The sequence below is a fragment of the Mastigoproctus giganteus genome, chromosome 4 (genome assembly GCF_048544385.1).
Source record: "Mastigoproctus giganteus isolate SK-2022 chromosome 4, ASM4854438v1, whole genome shotgun sequence".
In the NCBI taxonomy this organism is placed as follows: domain Eukaryota; kingdom Metazoa; phylum Arthropoda; class Arachnida; order Uropygi; family Thelyphonidae; genus Mastigoproctus; species Mastigoproctus giganteus.
This window is the reverse complement of record NC_143578.1, coordinates 36,480,853-36,501,707: the sequence shown is the minus strand read 5'-3', so window position 1 is coordinate 36,501,707 and position 20,855 is coordinate 36,480,853. Positions and strand designations below refer to the sequence as shown.

General features: G+C 35.3%; 1 protein-coding gene across 4 annotated transcripts in view; it reads right to left on the bottom strand.

The window, feature by feature from the left end:
• The window catches only part of Atg17 (autophagy-related 17), a 648,565-nt gene that overhangs the window by 76,049 nt on the left and 551,661 nt on the right, over nucleotides 1–20,855 (bottom strand). For all 4 annotated transcript variants that reach the window (XM_090372636.1, XM_090372635.1, XM_090372637.1 and 1 more), the window contains 2 exons: nucleotides 14,710–14,757; nucleotides 1,897–1,946 (listed from right to left, as the gene is read on the bottom strand). In XM_090372636.1, the coding sequence (XP_090228762.1) occupies nucleotides 1,897–1,946; nucleotides 14,710–14,757 (98 nt within the window). The remainder of the gene's footprint in view (nucleotides 1–1,896; nucleotides 1,947–14,709; nucleotides 14,758–20,855) is intronic.

Sequence of the window (20,855 nt, the reverse complement as noted above, 5' to 3'; positions counted from 1 at the left end):
CAATGTCCAATAGGGTAAATTCAGTTACAATGAGTATCCAATCATCATCAACTCCTGATAAAATTATCTAAAATTAGCAAGTCTAAGCTCCTCTCTTCTTTTAAAAGTATGTGAGGCAAACGTGTTCAGTGCTATAAATGCTGCTTGAGATCTGACAAGCACAAGTTTATTTCCCATTGTGAAGGTATTTGAAACAAGCTGGAGTTCACACCTGTAGTCTTGATAATATTGACAGTCGAAAATAATGTGGTCAATACTCTCCTCCTGTCCACAGAGACAAAGTGGGGTAGGAGACAATCCTAACTTAAATGATTTGCTGTTAATACTCCCGTGACTGGTGAGTAAAAATGTACCATGCAATCCAGGGGCAAACCACAAAGATTCTCTCTTCTTAAACTCCTTCACTGATGGTAAAAACTCTCTGGTAACAGCACCAAGTTCTGAAGCTGAACAGTCTCTTTGCCATTTATCTACATAAATGGAATGAAGCCTTCTCTTTTCAGATGTTAAAGAAGCATCTACGTCAAGCTGCACATCATCCAAAGTAATAGGTACTGATTTCTTTAGGTCATACATCATATACCTGTATTGTATTTCATAGTGCAGAGGTAATTTTGCACTATGAAATAATTTTGGTGTTAAGCTTAGGACTACAGCTTAACACCAAGAAAACAAAAATCATGACAACAGCTGGGACTGGAGAAGTTAAAATAAAAATTAACAATGAAGAGGTCAAATCTATCTGGGAGGGGATTCCTTTTTCTTGGATCTAAGCTTGACCAAGGCAGAGAATCTGGCCCAGAAATTCAAAGAAGAATATCACTTGGTCACAGCACAATGATGAGCATGGAAAAGATCTGGAAAGGCAAAGACATCGAAGTCCAGAATGGTCAGTGCTAAAGAGTTCCCCATAATAACTTACGGTTGTGAAAGCTGGACAATGAAAACAGCAGACAGAAAAAAATTGATGTTTTTGAACTCTGATGCATGGATAGCAAAAGTTACAAACAGAGAGATTTTGGATCGCATCAAGCCAGAAACATCACTGGAAGCCAAGATCATCAAGCTACGACTGACCTATTTTGGTCACATAATGCGATCCAATTCATTAGAAAAATAATGTTAGGAAAGTTCAGTGGAACAGGGAGAAGAGGTCAGCAAAGAACACATTGGCTCAACACAATTAAGAGCAACACTGGCATGAGCATAAAGGACTGGAAAGAAGCTGTTGAAGACTGAACAGCATGGAGGCAGCTAGCCCATAAAGTCTCTGAAAGTTAGCTATGACTGAACATATAAAAAAAAAAAATACAGTGCATATCTGAAGCCCAAGTTTTGTCCTGACTGCCCATCTTGCAACCAAAGTACAAGAATATGCACATTTAGTAATACTGTATATTTTCTTCCTCTGGGCTTTTGTTATCACCCCCCCCCGACACACATAGCAGAAATTGTCAGGGTGATTTAGACACTTTCTTTACTTCTACTTAAGCATTTTAACAATACAATGCTAAGAAAAACAAAGAAGGAAAAAACAGAAATATGAAATAGATATGCAGAAGATAAACTGTACACATACTCACATTACAACTGTCCATTTCTGAAGGAGAGAGGCAGAAAGGCAAGGTTTAACAAGTTAATCCTCCCCAAAGTTACTGCCATCTAATGTTTGCCTGTACTCCAAGCACATGCAAACATTATTATGTGCAACAGATCTGTGACATATCTATTCTCCTAAATTGTAGTAAGATATAAATATTATGGGTAAACACAATGGCCAGTGTAATTAACTAATTATAATTTTTTTTGTCTGTAAAAGTTAAAGTTTATGTTCAGATGAGAAATTCATTTCAAATTGAAAAATTTTAAAGGGGCAATACAATCTTGAATACTTACGATAAAACAGATACTTTATCTCCACTGATGGAAGTTGTGGATAATTCCATCTTAAATAGAATAGGATAAAACACTGTTTCAATAAGTATTACAAAGCAGAAATAATGATAATAATAAAATATACTTTTTTTTTTCATTTGTTGAAAGATAGACATTATGTGTTTATTTCACTGTAAATAAATTAAGGTAAAGGAACACTTTAGGGGAGGCAACAAGAGAAGCAATATCTTTGTTTTCTGATTATAGTGATTACAATGTATTGGATGTAGAATTTATTCTGCTGAATCTCACCATAAGACCTGAAGAACAGAGGGTTGTGCTTCAGTTCACAGCATGAAGAAAATTCAAATCTCATTTGTTTTCTTTGTGTTGTGTACAATTCCTGACTGGCTGCCCTTTAGGCTTGATGATAAGATTCAGCATTCAGCAGATTCTTGAAATATCACCTTACACATTCTTAAGTACTAGTATTATTGTGGTTACTTTATATTTCCTTGTAACTATTTACAATAACATTAATTATATTAACACACGTTATAGTGTTCCTTGTGAAAGAGGTATACTAGGGGCCCAGTTTATTAATGTCCTGTGAATAGAACAGACATATTATCCCTTAAAAACTGCTTGCAAGAACACAGATGACAATAAATGCAGCAAAAGCCTGTGGCTTCCTTGCACTACATACTAAATTTGTTAGGACCTTCAAATTAGATCCAGCCTTACACCAAACAGGATTAAAATACTTCTTACTTTAAGAAACCAAAATTATATTATGTGTATTGTCCTAGACATTGAACATACAAGATAATATTTAAATCTTAATTTCAATAGAAATTAAGATTTAAAAATTAGACATTTCAGGTTAATATTTTTGAAAACAGGGTTCTGGGCTCCAGCAACCAATTACCACAGCTCACAGCTGCAGAAACTGTACAAGGAGAGTTTAATACCAATGATCATCACCCAAAGTAAAAGTTGGCTTAGAATTAGGCTGGCCTAGATTATTCAGTAAGCTTTTGACACCTGCTACACCAGAAATAAATCTGTGCACCTTTCCAAAATGTGAGAATGAGAACGATAAGAGCAATAGAAATGAAGGTACTCACACAGAAAACTGCAAAATGAATATTTATGATTTAACTGTCAATATTAACTAAAAAAGCAATTTTATTTAATTAGCTTACAAAATGTTGGAGGGTTAAGCCTCTACAAGTGTGCCAAAAAAAAAAAAATCTATGGACTGGTTTACTGTTCGTGATATGAGGCATGAACAAAACGTTTGGAGACTGGCTTATATAATGAAACTGTAGTGTCATATTGAGTTACAATTCACTGCAACAAGTTCAGTGACTCATCTGGACATGGTAAAGCATGAAACACCCATTTATCTGCAGTCAGTCTGAATTAGTGTGTGCTGAATAGATTTAAGTTTCTTCTTGCATTTTAAAATGAGTGATTTTATTTTACTGAGCAGTGAATTTGCATCAAATTAATAGTGCAACAGAAACCCACAAAAATGTTAAAAACAGTATTTCAGAGAAAAATCTGTTTGAAAATTTTTTAACAGTTCACAAAGTTTAAAGAGGGCTGCCTCTCAGTCAGAGATGATCTTTGTTCTGCTTTCCTTCAACTTCAAAAACAAATGAATTTTGGTTTTTTTTAATAGCTCATGTTTGCAATCTAATCAGGAGTGACTGATGTTAACTATCCATGAAGTTGATAGTGAAATTGGTATTCCTTATAGGACATTTCAATCAATTTTAACACAAGATTTAGGAATGTGACATTCTTCAAGTCTGTGCTTCACATGCTTAGGGATGATCACAGACTGCAAACCTTTTATGGTGATTGCATAATGCTTTTGGAGAAAACTGCTGGAAAAGTGAACTTCAGGGAACTGGTGCTTACATCATAACAATATCCTTGCACTCTTGATAATCTCCTTTTATCATATTCACTGGATTTATTTCTCCTTGTCATTTTTATATTTTTTAGATAAAAGGCAAGAAATAGTTGAAAATGGAATTTTATCATTTTAGTTTTTATTCTGATACTATATTGGAGTATTTTAACAGAAAATGTATCATGTGAACAAATGCAATTTTTCATTTTTTTTAACAGCCCCTTAGCAACTACAGTAATATTACCTTTCTCTGTGTGAGGCAATACTTTCAAGTTCACATTGATACATTTACAATCCTTAACTAAGCAGATAATCCATACTAGCTTGGAAGTATTGAAATTTAAGAATTTGGCACTGCAGAATTTCTGATATATATTCTTTAACTGATGCATGCTTCTTTGTGAAGACCTACAAAATCTGTTTCAGAATGGAATTTACATAATCAAAACTTCACATTTTTCATGACACTTAATACATAAATTCAGTCTGTGGGCAAAGTAGTGTATATATAAACATGGGTAAATTTTTGACATCTTTTATTTCTTGAAACTCATTAATTAGATCTTTCCTTAGCACTTCAAGCAATATGTGAAGCATAACTTCAGCACATTCCATACTATTGTTATAATTTTTTACTTCAACATCAAGTTTATTTGCCAGCATTAACAAGCTTTCAATATCAGAAAAATAGGTTTGTTATACTTTGCAGTATAGTAAACTATGTTTAAAACAATATTTATATTACAAGCATATTTTCTACTTTCTTTATACAAACTGCTAGTGGAGTGAATTTTTGAAAAATTGAATAATTCTTTGTCACAAGTCATTTCTAATGCTGAAATAGTATCTCATGCTTTTGGAAAGTTTTTAACTTAAAAAGGGCCACAAAACCATTCACAGCTTTGGAATTGGAATCTCATAAATCAGAAAGAAAGCAAAAATATCATATCTGGCAATACTAGTGCTGTAATCTTTAAATTTAAAGCTCTTAACTTTGCTTTAGTTGCTACGTTTCATATTTTTTTTAAAAAATTTTATAATTTTTCGGTGGCCTAGTCAATGCCAAGAGTCACCAGAAAAAAAGTGTAGAAATGATCTCTGTAGAAAGCTTCAGGAAATTTTGCTGTTAATCAAGTATGACTGGCCAATTACATGACAAATAAACTGTGTAAATTACGATTCCTCAAACAAGTCTTCAGCTTCATATACATTTAAAATGAACTGCTTTATTCACAATAAACATTATTGTGAATGGGGATAAAGATCCCTAGTTTTTTTAAACAAGTCTATTTTATTGCATAAATAAAAAACAGTATGCATAGTTCCCTAGAGACTCAAAATTAACTCATTAGAGAAAATATATCTGATAAGTAAACTCTGCAAAAAATCCAGCACACTTTTTCAAAGAAATCAAAATTTTATAATCAGGAAATATTAAGAAAGCAATCTGGCACACGTATCAATGAAAGAGTGCCAGATTATTTTCTTAATATTTTTTAATTTGTCTTTAGAATCCATGCAAAAAAGTCACATTTCTTTCTTTTTAAGATGCTTACAGGGCAGTCTTGTCCTTTAATTTGGGGAGGGGAGAATAGAATGATTTAGCATTAGCAGTGACAAATGAGCTTATACAGCATCAGCCAAAAAAAAAAAAAAAAAAAAAAACCACGACACCTCCCACGTATTCATTCCCTCCAATAGTTTGTCTAGTCCTTCCTTTAACTGGTAACTTTCACAACAGATAGAAGTTTTTTCCCAACAATCAATCACCCATTGGCTAAAGACAAACTTCTGCACATCTATTCTGCAATCATCCTTCCTCAATTTAAATTTGTGCCTCTCATGCGTGTGGTCCTAGAAAGAGGAAGAATCCCATCAGCATTGAGCTTGCTTAATCCATTCAAAGCCTTAAATTTAAACTGTACAGATAATGCAATGGGGCTGATCAATAGAATAAACTTACCTTTGCAACTGACATTGAATTACTTTCAAACAAATGGCTTCTCCAGAAGGTTAATTGGCCATTTGTGTAAAACCCGAAACTGCTATGACAACTCATTTCATGACTAACTGGTCCCTTTTAGAAATAGGTGGTCTCTAGTTACAATGCACAAGACAGTTGTAAAGAAGTTGTTCAATTGAGCTGCCATGCAGTATATGAATCAGAGTTTTCAAAGTTGTAATATAACTAAAGCTATCTGTTGAAAGCTGTGAAATACTATAGCAACTCGACAACAAAGGCAAGTTTGTTCTGCTGTGAGAATTATGAGCATAGCAACATCCATGCAGTTTAAATCTTTCTGGCCAAAAAAATTTTTTTTTGTGAAACCTCCAAACACGAGAGGTATGAAAACCTACAGTACTTAGTACTGTGCATGGGCTGAAAGTTGAGAAGATGAAAGAAGATACTTGTTGACAATAGACTTGAACTTCTGCAGATTGTAATTTTCAGGAAATACTTATGAAGGTTGTTCCATAAAACGGAAGTTGAATGAATAAATGAGGAAGAAGAAAAGATGGTTCTGTGAGTTTGAAGTTGGACAGTAAAAGGATGTTGACTGGTTGTGGCACACATTTGGACTGTTTTGGAAAAGAGAGCAGAAATTATAGAAGCCAATTCAGAAGAACAGTGCCCATAGAAGTATCTATAGAAAAGGCATGCAGCAGAAACAGGACGTCTATAAGACAGAGAGTGGAGAGATGCTGTTAGAGTTGAGTCATTAATTAAATTAACTGCCCTCTTTTGAATGGAATCTAGAAGCCTGAGAGAGGTTTTTGGGGCACCACCCCAGATGTGGGAACAACATTCCATGGTAGGGCCGATTTGTGATTTGTACACAGCTGTTTGGAAGAAAAGTAATACCAAGAACAAAGTTTTTTAGATTCGGAGGAAGCAGTATTTATGATGTGTTTATGCCAAGAGAGATATTAGAAGAAAAGATAATCCCTAATAGAGATATGGATCTTGTCTAGAAATCTGAGTGTCATTGAAGATAAGCACAGGAGCAGAAGAATACTTTTTTTGCAAGATATAAGACAGGTGTGAGTTTTAGAAAGACTGAAATCAACTAAGTTATTTTTGCCCCACTAGAGAATTACCTGAAGATCAGCATTTAAGGAATTGGTAGTGGATATTTGAGAAGTTGAAGCTGTTTGTGCAGGGCAAGGTTTCTCAAATTGGAATGCAATGCACTATCATCAGCAAAACTATGGATAGGATTTCTGGTCAATGGAAGAAGGTCATTAATACACAAGAGGGAAAGAGTGAGAGAAAGCACCAGACCTTCGGAAACATCAGCATTAGTAGAGAAGTTAGAAGACAGATAGCCTTCTGCCATTCCCCGTAGAGAGAATACTGGAAGGTCATTAATATACAAGAGGAAAAGAGTGGAAGAAAGAACTGAACCATCAAGAGTTGATGGGCAGTTAATTAATTTCTCTATTACTTTAGTAAGAGTAGAAGTAAGTGCTATGGAATGATAATTAGATGGGAGGGATTTGTCACCCTTTTTAGGAACTGACTGGATATGAGCAAATTTCCAATCAGAAGGGAAAACATCTTTGGAATAAGAAATGAAAGGCAACACAGAACAGGAGTAAGTTCAGAACAAGTAAACATCTGGCTTATAGCTATGAAAGGTGTTGTGTAAAGTGTGTGCCTTGTGTGCACAATAAAGAGTTTTTCATCATCTTCTTCTAAAATACCATCAGGACCTATAGCTTTCATTGCATAAACATTATTCAAAATCCTTTTGACAGTAGGCTCAGGAGGCATTGAATGGAGTGTACTGGGAAAGGTGGGAGGTGGTTTATTAAGATCATCAATACAAGAGTTGGAAGAAAAATAGGATGCTAACAGGTCAGCTTTATATTTGGCTGAAGTGGCAAGAGCACAACACAACTCTGTCAGAACCTTCTGGTTCTGACAGAGGTGGGCAAAAGTTGCGGCCAATAGCTTCACAAGAAACCAGAATGCATGACTACCATTTGGACAAGAAGCAAGTTTTCTACTCTTAGCCTGTTCAAAATCTAGTTTGGACTGATTAATAACTGCTTTACAATTGTTGCGAGCTTTGGTTGTTGTTGGGTTTTTTGGGTGCAAGAGCTACTTTGGCCAAATTGCGTCTGTTCCTGTGGAGAACAAACACAATTTGTTATATATATTTTGTAACTTGTTATTTAACTGATTATGCCATATTTCTCTCCATTTTTCATTGCAATTTCAGCATATGATTGGTTTATAGTCTGTGTAAGGAATCTGGATGTGGTTATTATCAGTGGGATTTCTTGCTGCTTTATCTGCACTCTCATTTCCTGGTATTCCAGTGTGCCCTGGAATCCAACAAAAAGTGACAGTCTGCCTATTGTTATGAAATTTGGATATTTGAGTTCTTATTTGATTTATAAATGGATGTGGATGTGGAGAGCGAGAATTGCCTTGGCGGGCTGTCACTGCACTCAAAGAGTCTGTATAGATTATAGTCTTCGGAGTGAAATCACGAGCATAAAGTTAAACCCATCTTAATGGCATAGAGTTCTGCAGTGAAAATGCTGCATTCTCGTGGTAATGAAACAGAGACTGTTGATGGTGGTAGCACCACAGTAGCTCCGACAGCTGTGTCAATTTTGGAGCTGTCAGTATAAAGTTGCTGGGTGTCTGTGTTTGCCAAAGAGTGAGCTGCATGTAGTTTCTGAATGGTTTGGTTGTTCAGAGAGTGTTTCCCCCAACATCGGAAGTAGTCATCACATGAAAGTATACATACCTTCCATGGAGGTTGTACAATTTCTCTGTCTTGATGTGAATTGGTCAATTGCATATTCCACTGCTGAATCAGTTCTCGTACACAGATTCCTATAGGCTTGTTTTCAAGAGGCTTATTTCTAAAAAGGTTTATCCATTGAGGATCATAGAGGTATGACCAGATAGAATGAGATGGTAAGCTATTTATTTTAACCACATAATTGAGGAGCAGCATCTTTCTCCAAAGGTGGAGTGGAGGTTCATTGGCCTCTATATATATGCTTTGGACCGGCGAAGTCCTGAACGCCCCAAGAGCAATCCTGAGCGCACTATGTTGTATTGTATTGAGACAAGCTAACAGAGTTTTTTGGGCAGAGTCATAAACAGGGGCACCATAATCTAATCGAGATCTGATTAAGGCCCAGTATAAGTGGAGTAGAGTATATCGATCAGCTCCCCATGTCATAGATGAGATGACTTTAAGTATATTCAGCTTTTTCATACAGACAGTTCGTGTTTGTAGTATGCATTTCTGGGATGTCAGTTTAGTGTCAAAGGTCATGCTCAAGAATCAAATATTGCTGATAATTGGTATTGGTTGATTTCCCAGTGATAATTCAGGTTCTGGATGCAGTTGGCATTTTTTACAATAGTGAATGACTGCAGTTTTGGTTGCCCACAGACGATAACCATTACGTGAAGCCCGTAACACTATTTTGTTTATTGCAAGCTGCAGATGTTGTTTAATGGAACACATATTCTGCGAATGGCAAGATCATCAGCATAAAGGTAGATTTATATGTTACCCAAAATGTTCTGCGCTAAAATGTTTATCCTAAGAGCAAAGAGTGTAGCGCTGAGTACCGATCCCTGTGGTACACCTTCTCTTTGGACAAGAGCTTGCGAAACAGCATTACGATAACTCACTTGAAAAGTTCTATTTTTAAGGTCTGGTGAGTATGGACTTGGCACACCCAGGGTTCTGAGCTGGATATCATTATTCTTCTCTTTCTCGGTGATTCCTTTCTACTTCTGACTCTCTCAGGGTAACTTGAGAATTTTTTTTTTTTGGCTGGTGCAGCATAAGCTTCAGGCTTCCTTGCACCATATGGCTAATAATAAGGTAACTCTCTATGATCATTGGGAGTTGGCCTATGAATCCTATGGCATACAGGTCTTGCAGAATACCATAGTGCCAGGTGGTGTCAAAGGCTTTTTCAATATTCAGGCACACCATGACAAGATGTTCTTTTTGAATAAAGGTGTTACGTATGTTACACTCAGTTTTCACCATAAGGTCTAATGTGGATCAGTTTTTGCAGAAGCTGTATTGATTACAACTGATGTGAATGGCAAGATCATCAGCATAAAGATGATCTTACCACTCAGTCTTTATTGCATAAAGACTGAGTGGGGTTCTATGTACCATACAAGTCTATTGTGTACCATCTTATCCAATGTCTTACCCAAGCAGCTGGTAAAGGATATCAGTTTATAGTTGCATGGATTCGTCTGATCTTTTCCAGGTTTTGGAAAAGCTAGCATTGTTGAATGACCCCATGAGCGAGAATAGTAGCTTTTGGAGAAGATCTGATTCAGAAAAAGCAATAGGGAATTTAATGCCTTTTTGTCTAAGTGTTGCAACATGAGGTAATAAAGACCATCAGGACCTGATGCCCCTTTGTTGATTTGTTTAGAGCATCCTGTAGCTCCAAAATTGTAAAGGGTTGATTGTCTTGTGCTGAAATTTAATTTGCCTTGCTCAGTCCTTCTTTTATGTTGCTGAAAAGATGGTTCATATGTGGATATACCTGAAATTTGTGCAAAAGTTTCTGCCAGAGCATTAGCTATTTCAACTGGAGATGATAAGTCATGTCCATTCCATTTCAGTATTGGAGAGGATGCTGGGAGAAATCTACCATTCAGTTTTTTTATTTTATTCCAGATTATTCTGTTGTTTGTGTTCTTCATTATAGTAGAGGCAAATTGGATCCAAGAATATTTTTTTTGCTTTTCTCCTTACAAATTGCTCTTTTGCTTTCAGTTTTTTGAAATTTATAAGGTTCTCAGTTGTTGGGTGTTTACGAAACAGGTTCCATGCCCTGTTTTTCTTTTTTTTGGCAAGGTGGCATGCATCACTCCACCAAGGATTGGCATGTTTAAAAGAACCAGTACGGATTTTGGTATGGCCTTGGTTGCGGCATTTAGATTCTGAGATGTGATGTGCTGTGCAGCATCATCGATGGATTGGTATTTGATAATTTCATCATTGAATGAGACACTCGAAGAAAATAACTTCCAATCAGTCTTGGAAAATTTCCATTTTAAGCGGGAATTATTTGCCTGAGGGATTCTAGGTGTTTGGATTTCACAAATTATCGGATAATGGTCACTATTTAGCAGATTGTCCAGCAGATGAGTGGATACAATGTTGGAGAGCAGATTGTTAAGTCTATAGCTGTAGGTGTTCTAGTGGAGAAATGAATGTAATTATCAGCACCATTATTCAACAGTGTTAGATTATGTTTGTCAAACAGCGATTCCAGAACTTTTCCTCATCTGTCTGTATTTGGGGAGCCCCAGATTGGGTTGTGTGCATTAAAATCTCCAAATAAACAAAATGGAGGAGGGATCTGTAGCAGAAGTTCTTCTAGGTCATTATAAGTATATTCTTTGTTTGGTGATGGGTAGATTGAAACTACTGTTAACATGATTCCTAAGGAGACATGTACTGCTACTGCTTCTAAGGAAGTCTGCAGTGGAATGTGTTTAGTGGGGACTCTTGAGTTTACTAGAATGGCCACACCTCCACGCACACAGTGGTATTGTTATTTCTATTATGCTGATATACAGTATAGTTCTTGATTTTTGTAATTACTTGTGGTGGTAGATTAGTTTCTTGTAAACATATGCTTACCAGACTATACTGTTGGATTAGGTCATAGATATCATCAATGTTGCTACATAGGCCTCTACAGTTCCACTGTATGATGTAACCCATTATTTGTTTTTAGCAGTTGGGTTTGATTCAGTCTGCTGTTTAGGTCCAGTCTGTTTTTGTCTCTCCAGAACTTTTCCAGAATTTTATTCTTTCTATTTTTTGAGAAGATAGGATGCCCTGTGTCCATGTCGTCTTCTGCGTACAGAGCTAAGACTGGCTCATCCAGGTTGATGTTTTCATCTGTATCCATATTTGTTACATTTGGCCGACTTTTTTCATTGGGACTGCTGTTTTAGTTTTTATGGTTTCTGACTGCAATGCAGTTGGCGGTACTGTGATTGGTGTGTTTTTATCACTATCTATTTCATGCTGTTCCTTAGTAGATTGCTATGAGGTTGAGAGTATTTCTGGGGCACAATCTGCAATAGACATGGATGGAAGAACTGACACGTCAGTTTGAGTGGCTGCTGACTGGTATTTCTTTGTTGCTGCTGCGTAGGTGTGTTTAGGTGTATTAAGCATAATTTGCTTCTTTGCCTCCTGGTAAGTCACTTTTTGCTCTACTTTGTATTTTTGGATCTTTTTTCCTGTTTTCCATAGTTCACAGGACTTTGAATAAGCAGTTTGGACATTGTGGTGTTTCAGCATCATTTTTCATTTGTGTGTGGGATTTTGAACCACGTTTAGGCACACTGCATCCCCTCAACAGACGGTCTGAGAGTGCCCAAACTTTTGACACTTATAACACGTGATGGGATTAGGAACGTAGGGTCTTCTATGGCAATTGAGATAGCTGGCTTTAACACTCAATGGTAAATTTGGTGTGCCAAATGTAAGGATGATGTTCTGCGTGGGAACAAGCTGACCATCTTTTCTGATCATAATCCACTTAGCATTGTTCTTTTAACTCTTGGACTAATTCATCTTCTGTGACATTGATCAAATCCCACTATGATGACCCCTTTGGAGGCATTTAGTGTTGCATGTGGGGTAACTTGCACAGGAATACCACCAAAGGTTGAGAGGTTCAGAAGGGTCTCTGATTGCTTACGACTCACACTTTCAATTAGTAAATCACCTGATCTAAGTATTTTCACCATTTTAGGTGATCCTGCTAAGCTTTCTATACATTTCTGTATCAGAAATGAGGAGAGTGTACTCATGCATTTGTTTGACAAGGAGTGGAAGATAAGGAAAGATGGACATTCCTTTTGCTCTGTGTCAATCCGCAGTCTTTTTGACTGTGATGTGTCACAGTCATTATCATTTAATTTAGGACATAATGAGCATTGAGGCTCAATTGGAGGGAAATTGTCAAATTCCATGTTTGCTCCTTTTAGCTCTGGGAGAGGGGCTTTCTTCTCCCAGGTTACTGACCCCGCCACATGGAGGCAGGAGCGGTGCCACAACTGACCAAGCAGTTGTAAAAGTTAGTAGTTTGTTAGCAATTAATATATATACTCTGAAAAAAGAAAGGTAGTTTTCCTTTCTTGGTTCTTACTTTAACACTTGAAGCATAGAACCACTTTAGATAAACAAAAGAGAAAACAACACTAGAAAGGAAATTAAACTTTGTTGTTTAGAAAGAGCAAACTACATATCTCAGAGAAAATTGCTTGTCACTATCGCTTGGCACTTGGGGCTGCAAACTTTGGTGTAGGCAGAAAATGAAGTGGAGATTTGGATACAAGCCAATTACGATATGCAACATTCTTCTCTTGAACAGCCTTAGAACATTTATAGGAAAACAAAGGCTTAAATAAAGGATGAGATTTTAAGGTGGAGTGTGGAATAAAGGATTTCAGCTGTACAAGAACAATTTCACTGACACTATTTGAGCAAACATTGACATCAGAAGATTTGAAACAGTAATCCGACCAAGGTAAAGAAATCTCACCAATCATCCCATTTTGCATTCTTGTAATGCCAGACAACACAAGGTTGAGAATGGCCACAAGAGAAAGCTCCATTGGAAAAGAGACCTTCACCAAGTTGTGATCTGAGGTGCCTAGAAGACCACTCATCTTGGCCATGTACTTAGAAGGGCTGTTTGTGAGAAAAATATCAATTGTGTTGGCTGTGTGGTTAGGATTGTTTGGTATTCTGGTAGCTAAATTAACAATCTGTATAAGGTCATTAGTAATTGCAAAAGCCTCAGCATCTCGACCAGCTGGATCCATGTGACTAGAAAATGAAAGCCAGCTGGATTTGTGAACATTAAAATCACCATGGAAAATTTCCTCACTGTTAGGAAAGTTATACCGGAGAAACTTAAGTTTCAAAGAGAAGAAGTGAAAGAGCTTCAAGTGATTAGTGAAATTGGGAAAACGACTGGGCAACAGATGAATTTGACAGAATGTGGTAGAGATTTTAAGCCAGAGAATGTCAAAAAGAGGAGATTTCAAATTACTAAGTTTCTGGCAGGGAATATCAGAATGGACATATGTACAAGTACTACCTTCAGAGTCTCTCAAGTCCTAAGTTAATCCACAAGGATTTCAGCCTATAATCACTCCTATCACGTCTGGACAGAATTGCAGACACATGTACATTTTGACCTAACCAGTGGTACTTTTTCAGCATGTCCTATATTTAACCAACAAATGGTCAGGTCGTGTTCATTTAACATACAATCATTAGCTCCCACATGAATAACAATTCTCTCTTTATCCCCTTAAAATCTTTCAATCTCTTGGTAACATCATTAATAATGAGTTCTGGTCCACCTATCTTTATTACAAAAATGCTACCATTTTCCTGTGCAATAGAGTCTCCCAATAAAACTACATCTCCTTCAACCAGCGTTTGAGTTGAAGAGATTGAGTGGATTAGTCATAATATGGCATTGCAGTCTCTCACTCCCCCCTCTCAATGTGGTGTTACAATATACAGGATCATATTTATTTGTTTGTTTACATTTATTTTGCCTCATAAATTATAATAATAAAAAAACTTCAGTTGTTTAGATTATCATTTAAAACTGTTATTTCACCATTTTATTATTATTTGTTATTTTTTTGATTATTTTATAATTTCTGTGTATAGAAAAAAGATGTATATAAATAAGTGTAATATGATAAGCAAAGTGTTCACAAAACTCAGTTTTTTGAACACTGCTTGCCATATTACATTTAAATTATGAACTTTGTTCATTGTTCCATTCATGCCACAATGTTATTGTCAAATTATCCGGAATTATGATTTAAAAATCAAAAAGGATTTACCTACCAGCTTGTGTTCAAGTTTGTTCACTTGTGCCACTTTTGCTTGTAGTTTCTATATTAAAATAAAATAAAAAATTAAAAAAAATATCTAATCACATATCTACAAATAAAGAAAAAAGTAAATGCACATAATGATTTTTCTTACTATTTACAAACTCATACTTGACTGTGACATTACACAGACTAAAGCAAAAAAAAAAAAATTAGTGATTTCCACTGACTTGATAAGAATGCTTTGCAAAAAAAATTTTAGTAACCAAACTGGTTAAACTTTCCTAACACAACGAACTTATTTTAAATTTTTAGATAGCAGAGGAATAATAATATAATAATTTATGATCTCACACATTAATTCTGAATGAGGCCTACTAATACCATTTTTTGGTGCATAAGTGTAAAGTAGGAATAAACAACATTTGTTTATCTACAGTCCAGATAAGAATTTTATAAATAAATAAATAAAAAATAAAACTCCCATTATAGCACATCTGCTTATATTATATATAATGCAAAGAGCATCAAAAGTGCTATCCCACTTTTGATGGCCCTGTGGTCAATCCTATGAAGTGCCATACACTTTAGATGTCTACAACACTCTCCTTTAAAACATTTTTCTACTTACACTTGCTTTTTTTTAAGGTTTCAAGAAGGAATAAATCTGGATATAACCCTCCTTCCTCTTGAGTTATGGTTTTGGGAAAGAATGATAGACTAGCCACTCTTTATAATCATGTTTTCTCATTCATCAGTGTATTCATGCACTCTCCTCAGTTTTTTTTTTTTTTTTTAATTCAGAATTGTTCATTTGTTTTTCTTGCTGGCACAGTAATTCCTGCATGTGGTGTTTAACATGGCATGGCCTTAGTGTCTCAGTAATTTTTTTCACAGTACCCTTAGTGTCTCAATAATTTTTCACAGTGCCCTTAGTCTCAATAATTTTTTCAGAGTGCCCTTAGGCCAAAAGAAATACCTAACAGTTCCATTTATTAAGTATTTATGCCCTAACAATTTAGTAGCCGTTTGAAAAATAATACATATAAATTGAAAGAAAAAGTGATATTTTTATTTCATTCTTAATTAAATACAATTACTTATTAATTTGTTCCCTCAAAAATTTAAAATATCCAGTGGCACCCCTGTGAGTTTACTGTGGTGCACAGTTTGGGTACCACGGGCCTACATTAATTTAATAAAATCTTTTCATTTTTTTAAATTCTTGCTAAAAGCATGCAAAAAAAAACAGTTGATGATGCCAAAAAAGTAAGTGTAATACATTAAGTATGTTGATTTTCAAGTAACATATGAACTATTGCTTCATAAACAGTACAAAAAAAAATCCTGAAAAATCAATTTTATTTATTAGAACACTAGTAAAATATGAACAACAACAGAAGAAACAGAAATAGAATGGAAAAACATAAAAGAAACTATACTACTGGCAGCTTCTGAAAGTTTAGGCATAAAGAAAAAGAAATGTAAAAATTGGATTCATACTTGGAACCATGAATTAAAAGAAGTGATTGAAAATAAGAATGAAGTTTATAAGAAATATTTACAAACAAAGAAACTGGAAGATGAAATAGAATATAAAAGAAGAGCAGTAATTGCTAAAAGATTGGTTAGGAAAACAAAACAACAGAATTGGGAGAAATTTGTCAAGTCCTTAGAGAGAGATTTTACAGGATATCAAAGGCATCAAATTGTTCAATAAACTTAAACTGGACACTAAAGATAATCTTAAAATAAATTCAATTACAGTGAAAGAATGGGAGACACAATATTAAAAACTTTGGAACAATGAAATGCCCATAGAAATAAGTAATAATCAATTAGAGAAATCACCAAATACACTCACCAAAGGACACAGAACCATACATGGAATCAATTTCAGAAGAAAAATTTGAATTAGAATTAATAAAAGCCAAAAATAAGAAAAGTCCAGGCATAGATGGAATTAGTATTGAATTAATTAAATATGGAGGGGAAAAGTGAAAGAGGCAAGTACTGAAATTTAATACAGTATGGAGAAAAAGTGATGAATGAATGAATGGAAAATAGGAGTGGTAATAAATTTACATAAGAAGCAATCTAAAGAATTTTGTGAAAATTATAGAGGTATAACATTTCAATGCAGTACATACAAAATTTATGCAAACGTTTATCTTAAAGAAAAAACACTTCTAAAATGTGTGTGGAAAATGTTTTAATTGAAGAACAATCAGGTTTTTGAAAGGCTGAAGCTGTACTGATCCCATCTTTATTTTACAACAAATAATTAAGAGAAAAGAATTTAACTAGCCAACCTTCCCACTTGTTTTTTATAAGCAAATATATGACACAATCCACTGCATAAATTCTCAATTATTATCAGCAATTAAGGTTTTATATGATAATACAGATGTAATAGTACAATTAAACAATTTTAAATTTTCAAACAGAATTAAAACAACTAGAGGATTATGACAAGGGTATGGACAATTTCCTTTATTGTTTAATCTATATATCAATAAGGTAACAGAAGACTGGGCAAAAGTACATTCTAACGGGATTCCAATTTCAGCACAAACAAAAGTCTCAACTCTACTATATGCTGATGACTGAGTTATTTTAGCTGAATCTGAGACAGAATTACAAAATGCAGCTTACAATCTTTTCAAAATTAGTTCACTATTTGGTACGGAAATATCAATCCAAAAACCAAAACTATGGCCATGCAAGGAAAGGAATTATTACAAGAAAAATAGTAATTAATTACCATATAATAGAACAAGTAAAAACATTTAAATACCTTGGCAATACAATTTCAGATTTAGGAAATGCAGATATGGAGAGTAAAATAATAAATTTAAACAAAATGAATGATATTATTAGAAGACATTTTGGTAAATATATGTCAAGAGATTTACAACTGTGACTTCATAAAATAATCACAAAGCCAGCCTTAATGTTTGGCTCTGAAAACTGGATCATGAAAAAAAAAGATGAAAGAAGGTTGGAGGTACTACAAATAAGATTTCTTAGGCTGCTTGCAGGGTACTCATTGAGAGACCATATCCAAAACCAACCACACCATTAGAGAATGTTTAGGCATTGGCAATATTAGTGGTATCCCCCAGGGTTCAGTGTTGGGTCCATTGTTGTTTTGTATATTTATCAATGATATCAATGAAGGTTGTTGTGTTGGGATTTAATGACACATAGGCTGCTAGGGCCATATGGTGTCTTTCTGATGGTTAATAGGAAATACTAACTTTATTGTAATCCATGTTATATTTTATGATATATTCCTATGTTATTTAGGAAGGTAAATACATTTGTAGTTCTTTCTTATTAGGGTTATCTCCAAGAATCTAACTTTAAATCATTTAAATCATGATTTAAAGCTGTTTGAGTAGATATTGAAAGGTGAGGACAGTCAACTAATAAACGATGAATAATCAGTTGTATGTGCATTGAGGAGTGCTGTCATTCATTAATAGATAGAGGTGTGTGAGGCAAATAGGCCCAATTCTTAGCCTTCTTAGAATTACTTCTTCTCGTCTGCTTTTCTGGAAGCTGGAGAGCCACAGCTTTGTATCTAGTTTTATTCGGTAAAGTTTGTTTCCTGGATAACCTCTCCAGATTATTAACCAGCTATTGTAACATGCTTTATGGATGATGGGTTTGAAATCAGTATATGGAATGTGACAAGTGTAAAATAGAAGTATCTGGTTGTTTGGCTGCAAGATCTGCTTTTTCATTTTGCTATCCCAGAATGCCCTGGGATCCAGCAGAATGTCACAGTTTGGTTTGACTCATTACATGCAAGTAATTTAGAATGGATTTGTTTTATTACAGGGTGAGAGGAGTTGGTATTACTATTTATAGTAGAGCCAGCACTGAGTGAATCGGTGTATATTAAGCATAAGGAATTAGATGTTCAATAATGTGATCCAGAGCTAAGTTTATAGCATAAAGCTCAGCAGTGAAGATGCTGAATTCTACTGGTAATAAGACAGAAGTGGGGAATGATGGGAATATTACCGCAGCACCTAGATCAAAAACCGAGACCCAAGGTCTCGGTTTTGATCCAGCTGTATAGATTTCACAGACCTGCAAATGAGAAAGAGAGTAAGCTGCATGTAACTGTGCAATATTTGGGAAGGTGTTTCCCCATTGTTGAAAATAGTTATCATATTGCATAGATATTTGTCCAGGGTGGATCTGGTGGTGTCATGTCCTGAAATATATTACCGATTCTATTTTCCATGATTCAGTAAGTTCCTTAAATCTAAGTGGAGCAGGCTGGTTTTCATTTGGTTTACTACTGTAAAATGACTCCCATTTGGTTTTGTATAGACATCTCCAACTAGGGTAACACTGGAAAACCATAGTCCAGGCGAGACCTGATGAGAGCTCTATAAAGATGGATAAGGGTATGTCAATCAGCACCCCCATGACAAGGATGACACATACTGGAGGATATTCAACTTCTTCAAACAGATAGTTGGAAGACAGACCATGTGTGCTTGAAAGTTCAGTTTCCTGTCTAGTATCAGGCCAAGAAATCGGACAGTGTGAGCAAGAGGAACTGGCACGTTATTTATCTTTAGCTCAGGATCAGGATGAAGTGACCAAAGTTTGCAGAAATGAGTGGTGGTGGATTTCTGTTCAGTGAAATGGTATCCATTGTGTAAGGTCCAGGATTGAATTCTGGCTAGAGAAATTTGTAGCTGTCTTTCGATAGTATTCATACTTAGTGATTGGCAGGATATGGCGAGGTCGTCAGCATACTTGTATATTTGAATCGTTTTTGGAAGATCTTCCAATATACTGTTGACCCTAATTGAAAATAGGGTCAACAATACATGGGACAATATATAGGGTCAACAATATATTGTTGACCCTAATTGAAAATAGGGTCAACAATATATTGGAAGACCAGAGTTTGAGTTGAAGAGACTGAGTGGATCTTCTTGAATGTGAGAAGCTGAAAGCATGTTTTGATATTGGACTTGAAATGTGCATAATTTTAAAAAGTTCTGAATTATTAAAGGGAGCTAGCCTCTCACTCCTAACTGATGCATATCTTTAATGATACCATGTGGTGTCAAATGCTTTATAAATATCCAGGGTGACCATCACTAGATGTTGTCTCCTGACGGAGGTATTACGAATGTTGGATTCAATTTTTACAAGTAAATCGAGGGTGGACCTGTTTTTACGGTAGTCATATTGGTGATCAGAAAGTAGATATCCAGGTGAGCCTCTTATGCACCATCCTTTCAAATATTTTTCCCAAACAGCTCATCAACGATATCAGTCTATAATTCTGAATTTGAGAAGGATCTTTGCCAGGTTTTGGTATAGCGCAAATACAGGAATGATGCCGAGTGAGAGGGTATGTATTTTCTGAAAAGATCCGGTTGTAAAAGAGCAATCATCTGTATAGATCAGGTTCCCATAGATGCTTCAGCATACTGCAGTGAATGTCATCTGGTCCTGCTGCACTAGATGGAGATTTGCTAAGGGATTCTTTCAGCTCAGTGAGAGTAAAGAGCTGGTTATATGGAAGTGAGTGACTAGTTGAAAAAATTCAATTTAATATGTTCATTAGTTTTAATGCATTGAAATGAGGTCACATTAGAGGAAGAGGCAGAAATATTATAGAAAGATTCTGCTAAAGCATTTCAATATCAGTAGGAGAGAATAAATCCTGTTCATTCCATTGTATTATTGGAGACTGCAACGGTAGAAATTTTCCATTGAGTGGTTGTATTTTTTTCCAGATAATCCAAGTGTCAGTATTTTTGCTAATAGATGAGGCAAAGTTAATCAAGGAGTCACATTTTTTTTTTTTTTTCTAATTTGACTTGCGCACTCAAATTAGAAAAAAAAAAAAAAAGAAACAAAAATTTGACCAGAGCAGTGTTGCTCTGGCTCTGAGGTTTTTGAAAAAAATTAGGTTGGCGATAGTTGGGAATTTGCGAAATTTGTTCCAAGCACTGTTTTTTTCTCTTTTTGCTTTGGGGCAATCTTCATTCCACCACTGGTATTGGTATACCTGTTTGCACTGATCAGATTTTGGAATGGTAATTTCAGCTGCCAATAATATATGGCTGGTAATGTGATTGGTTACTTCATCAATATGTTGTTGAGTAGGACACAAGT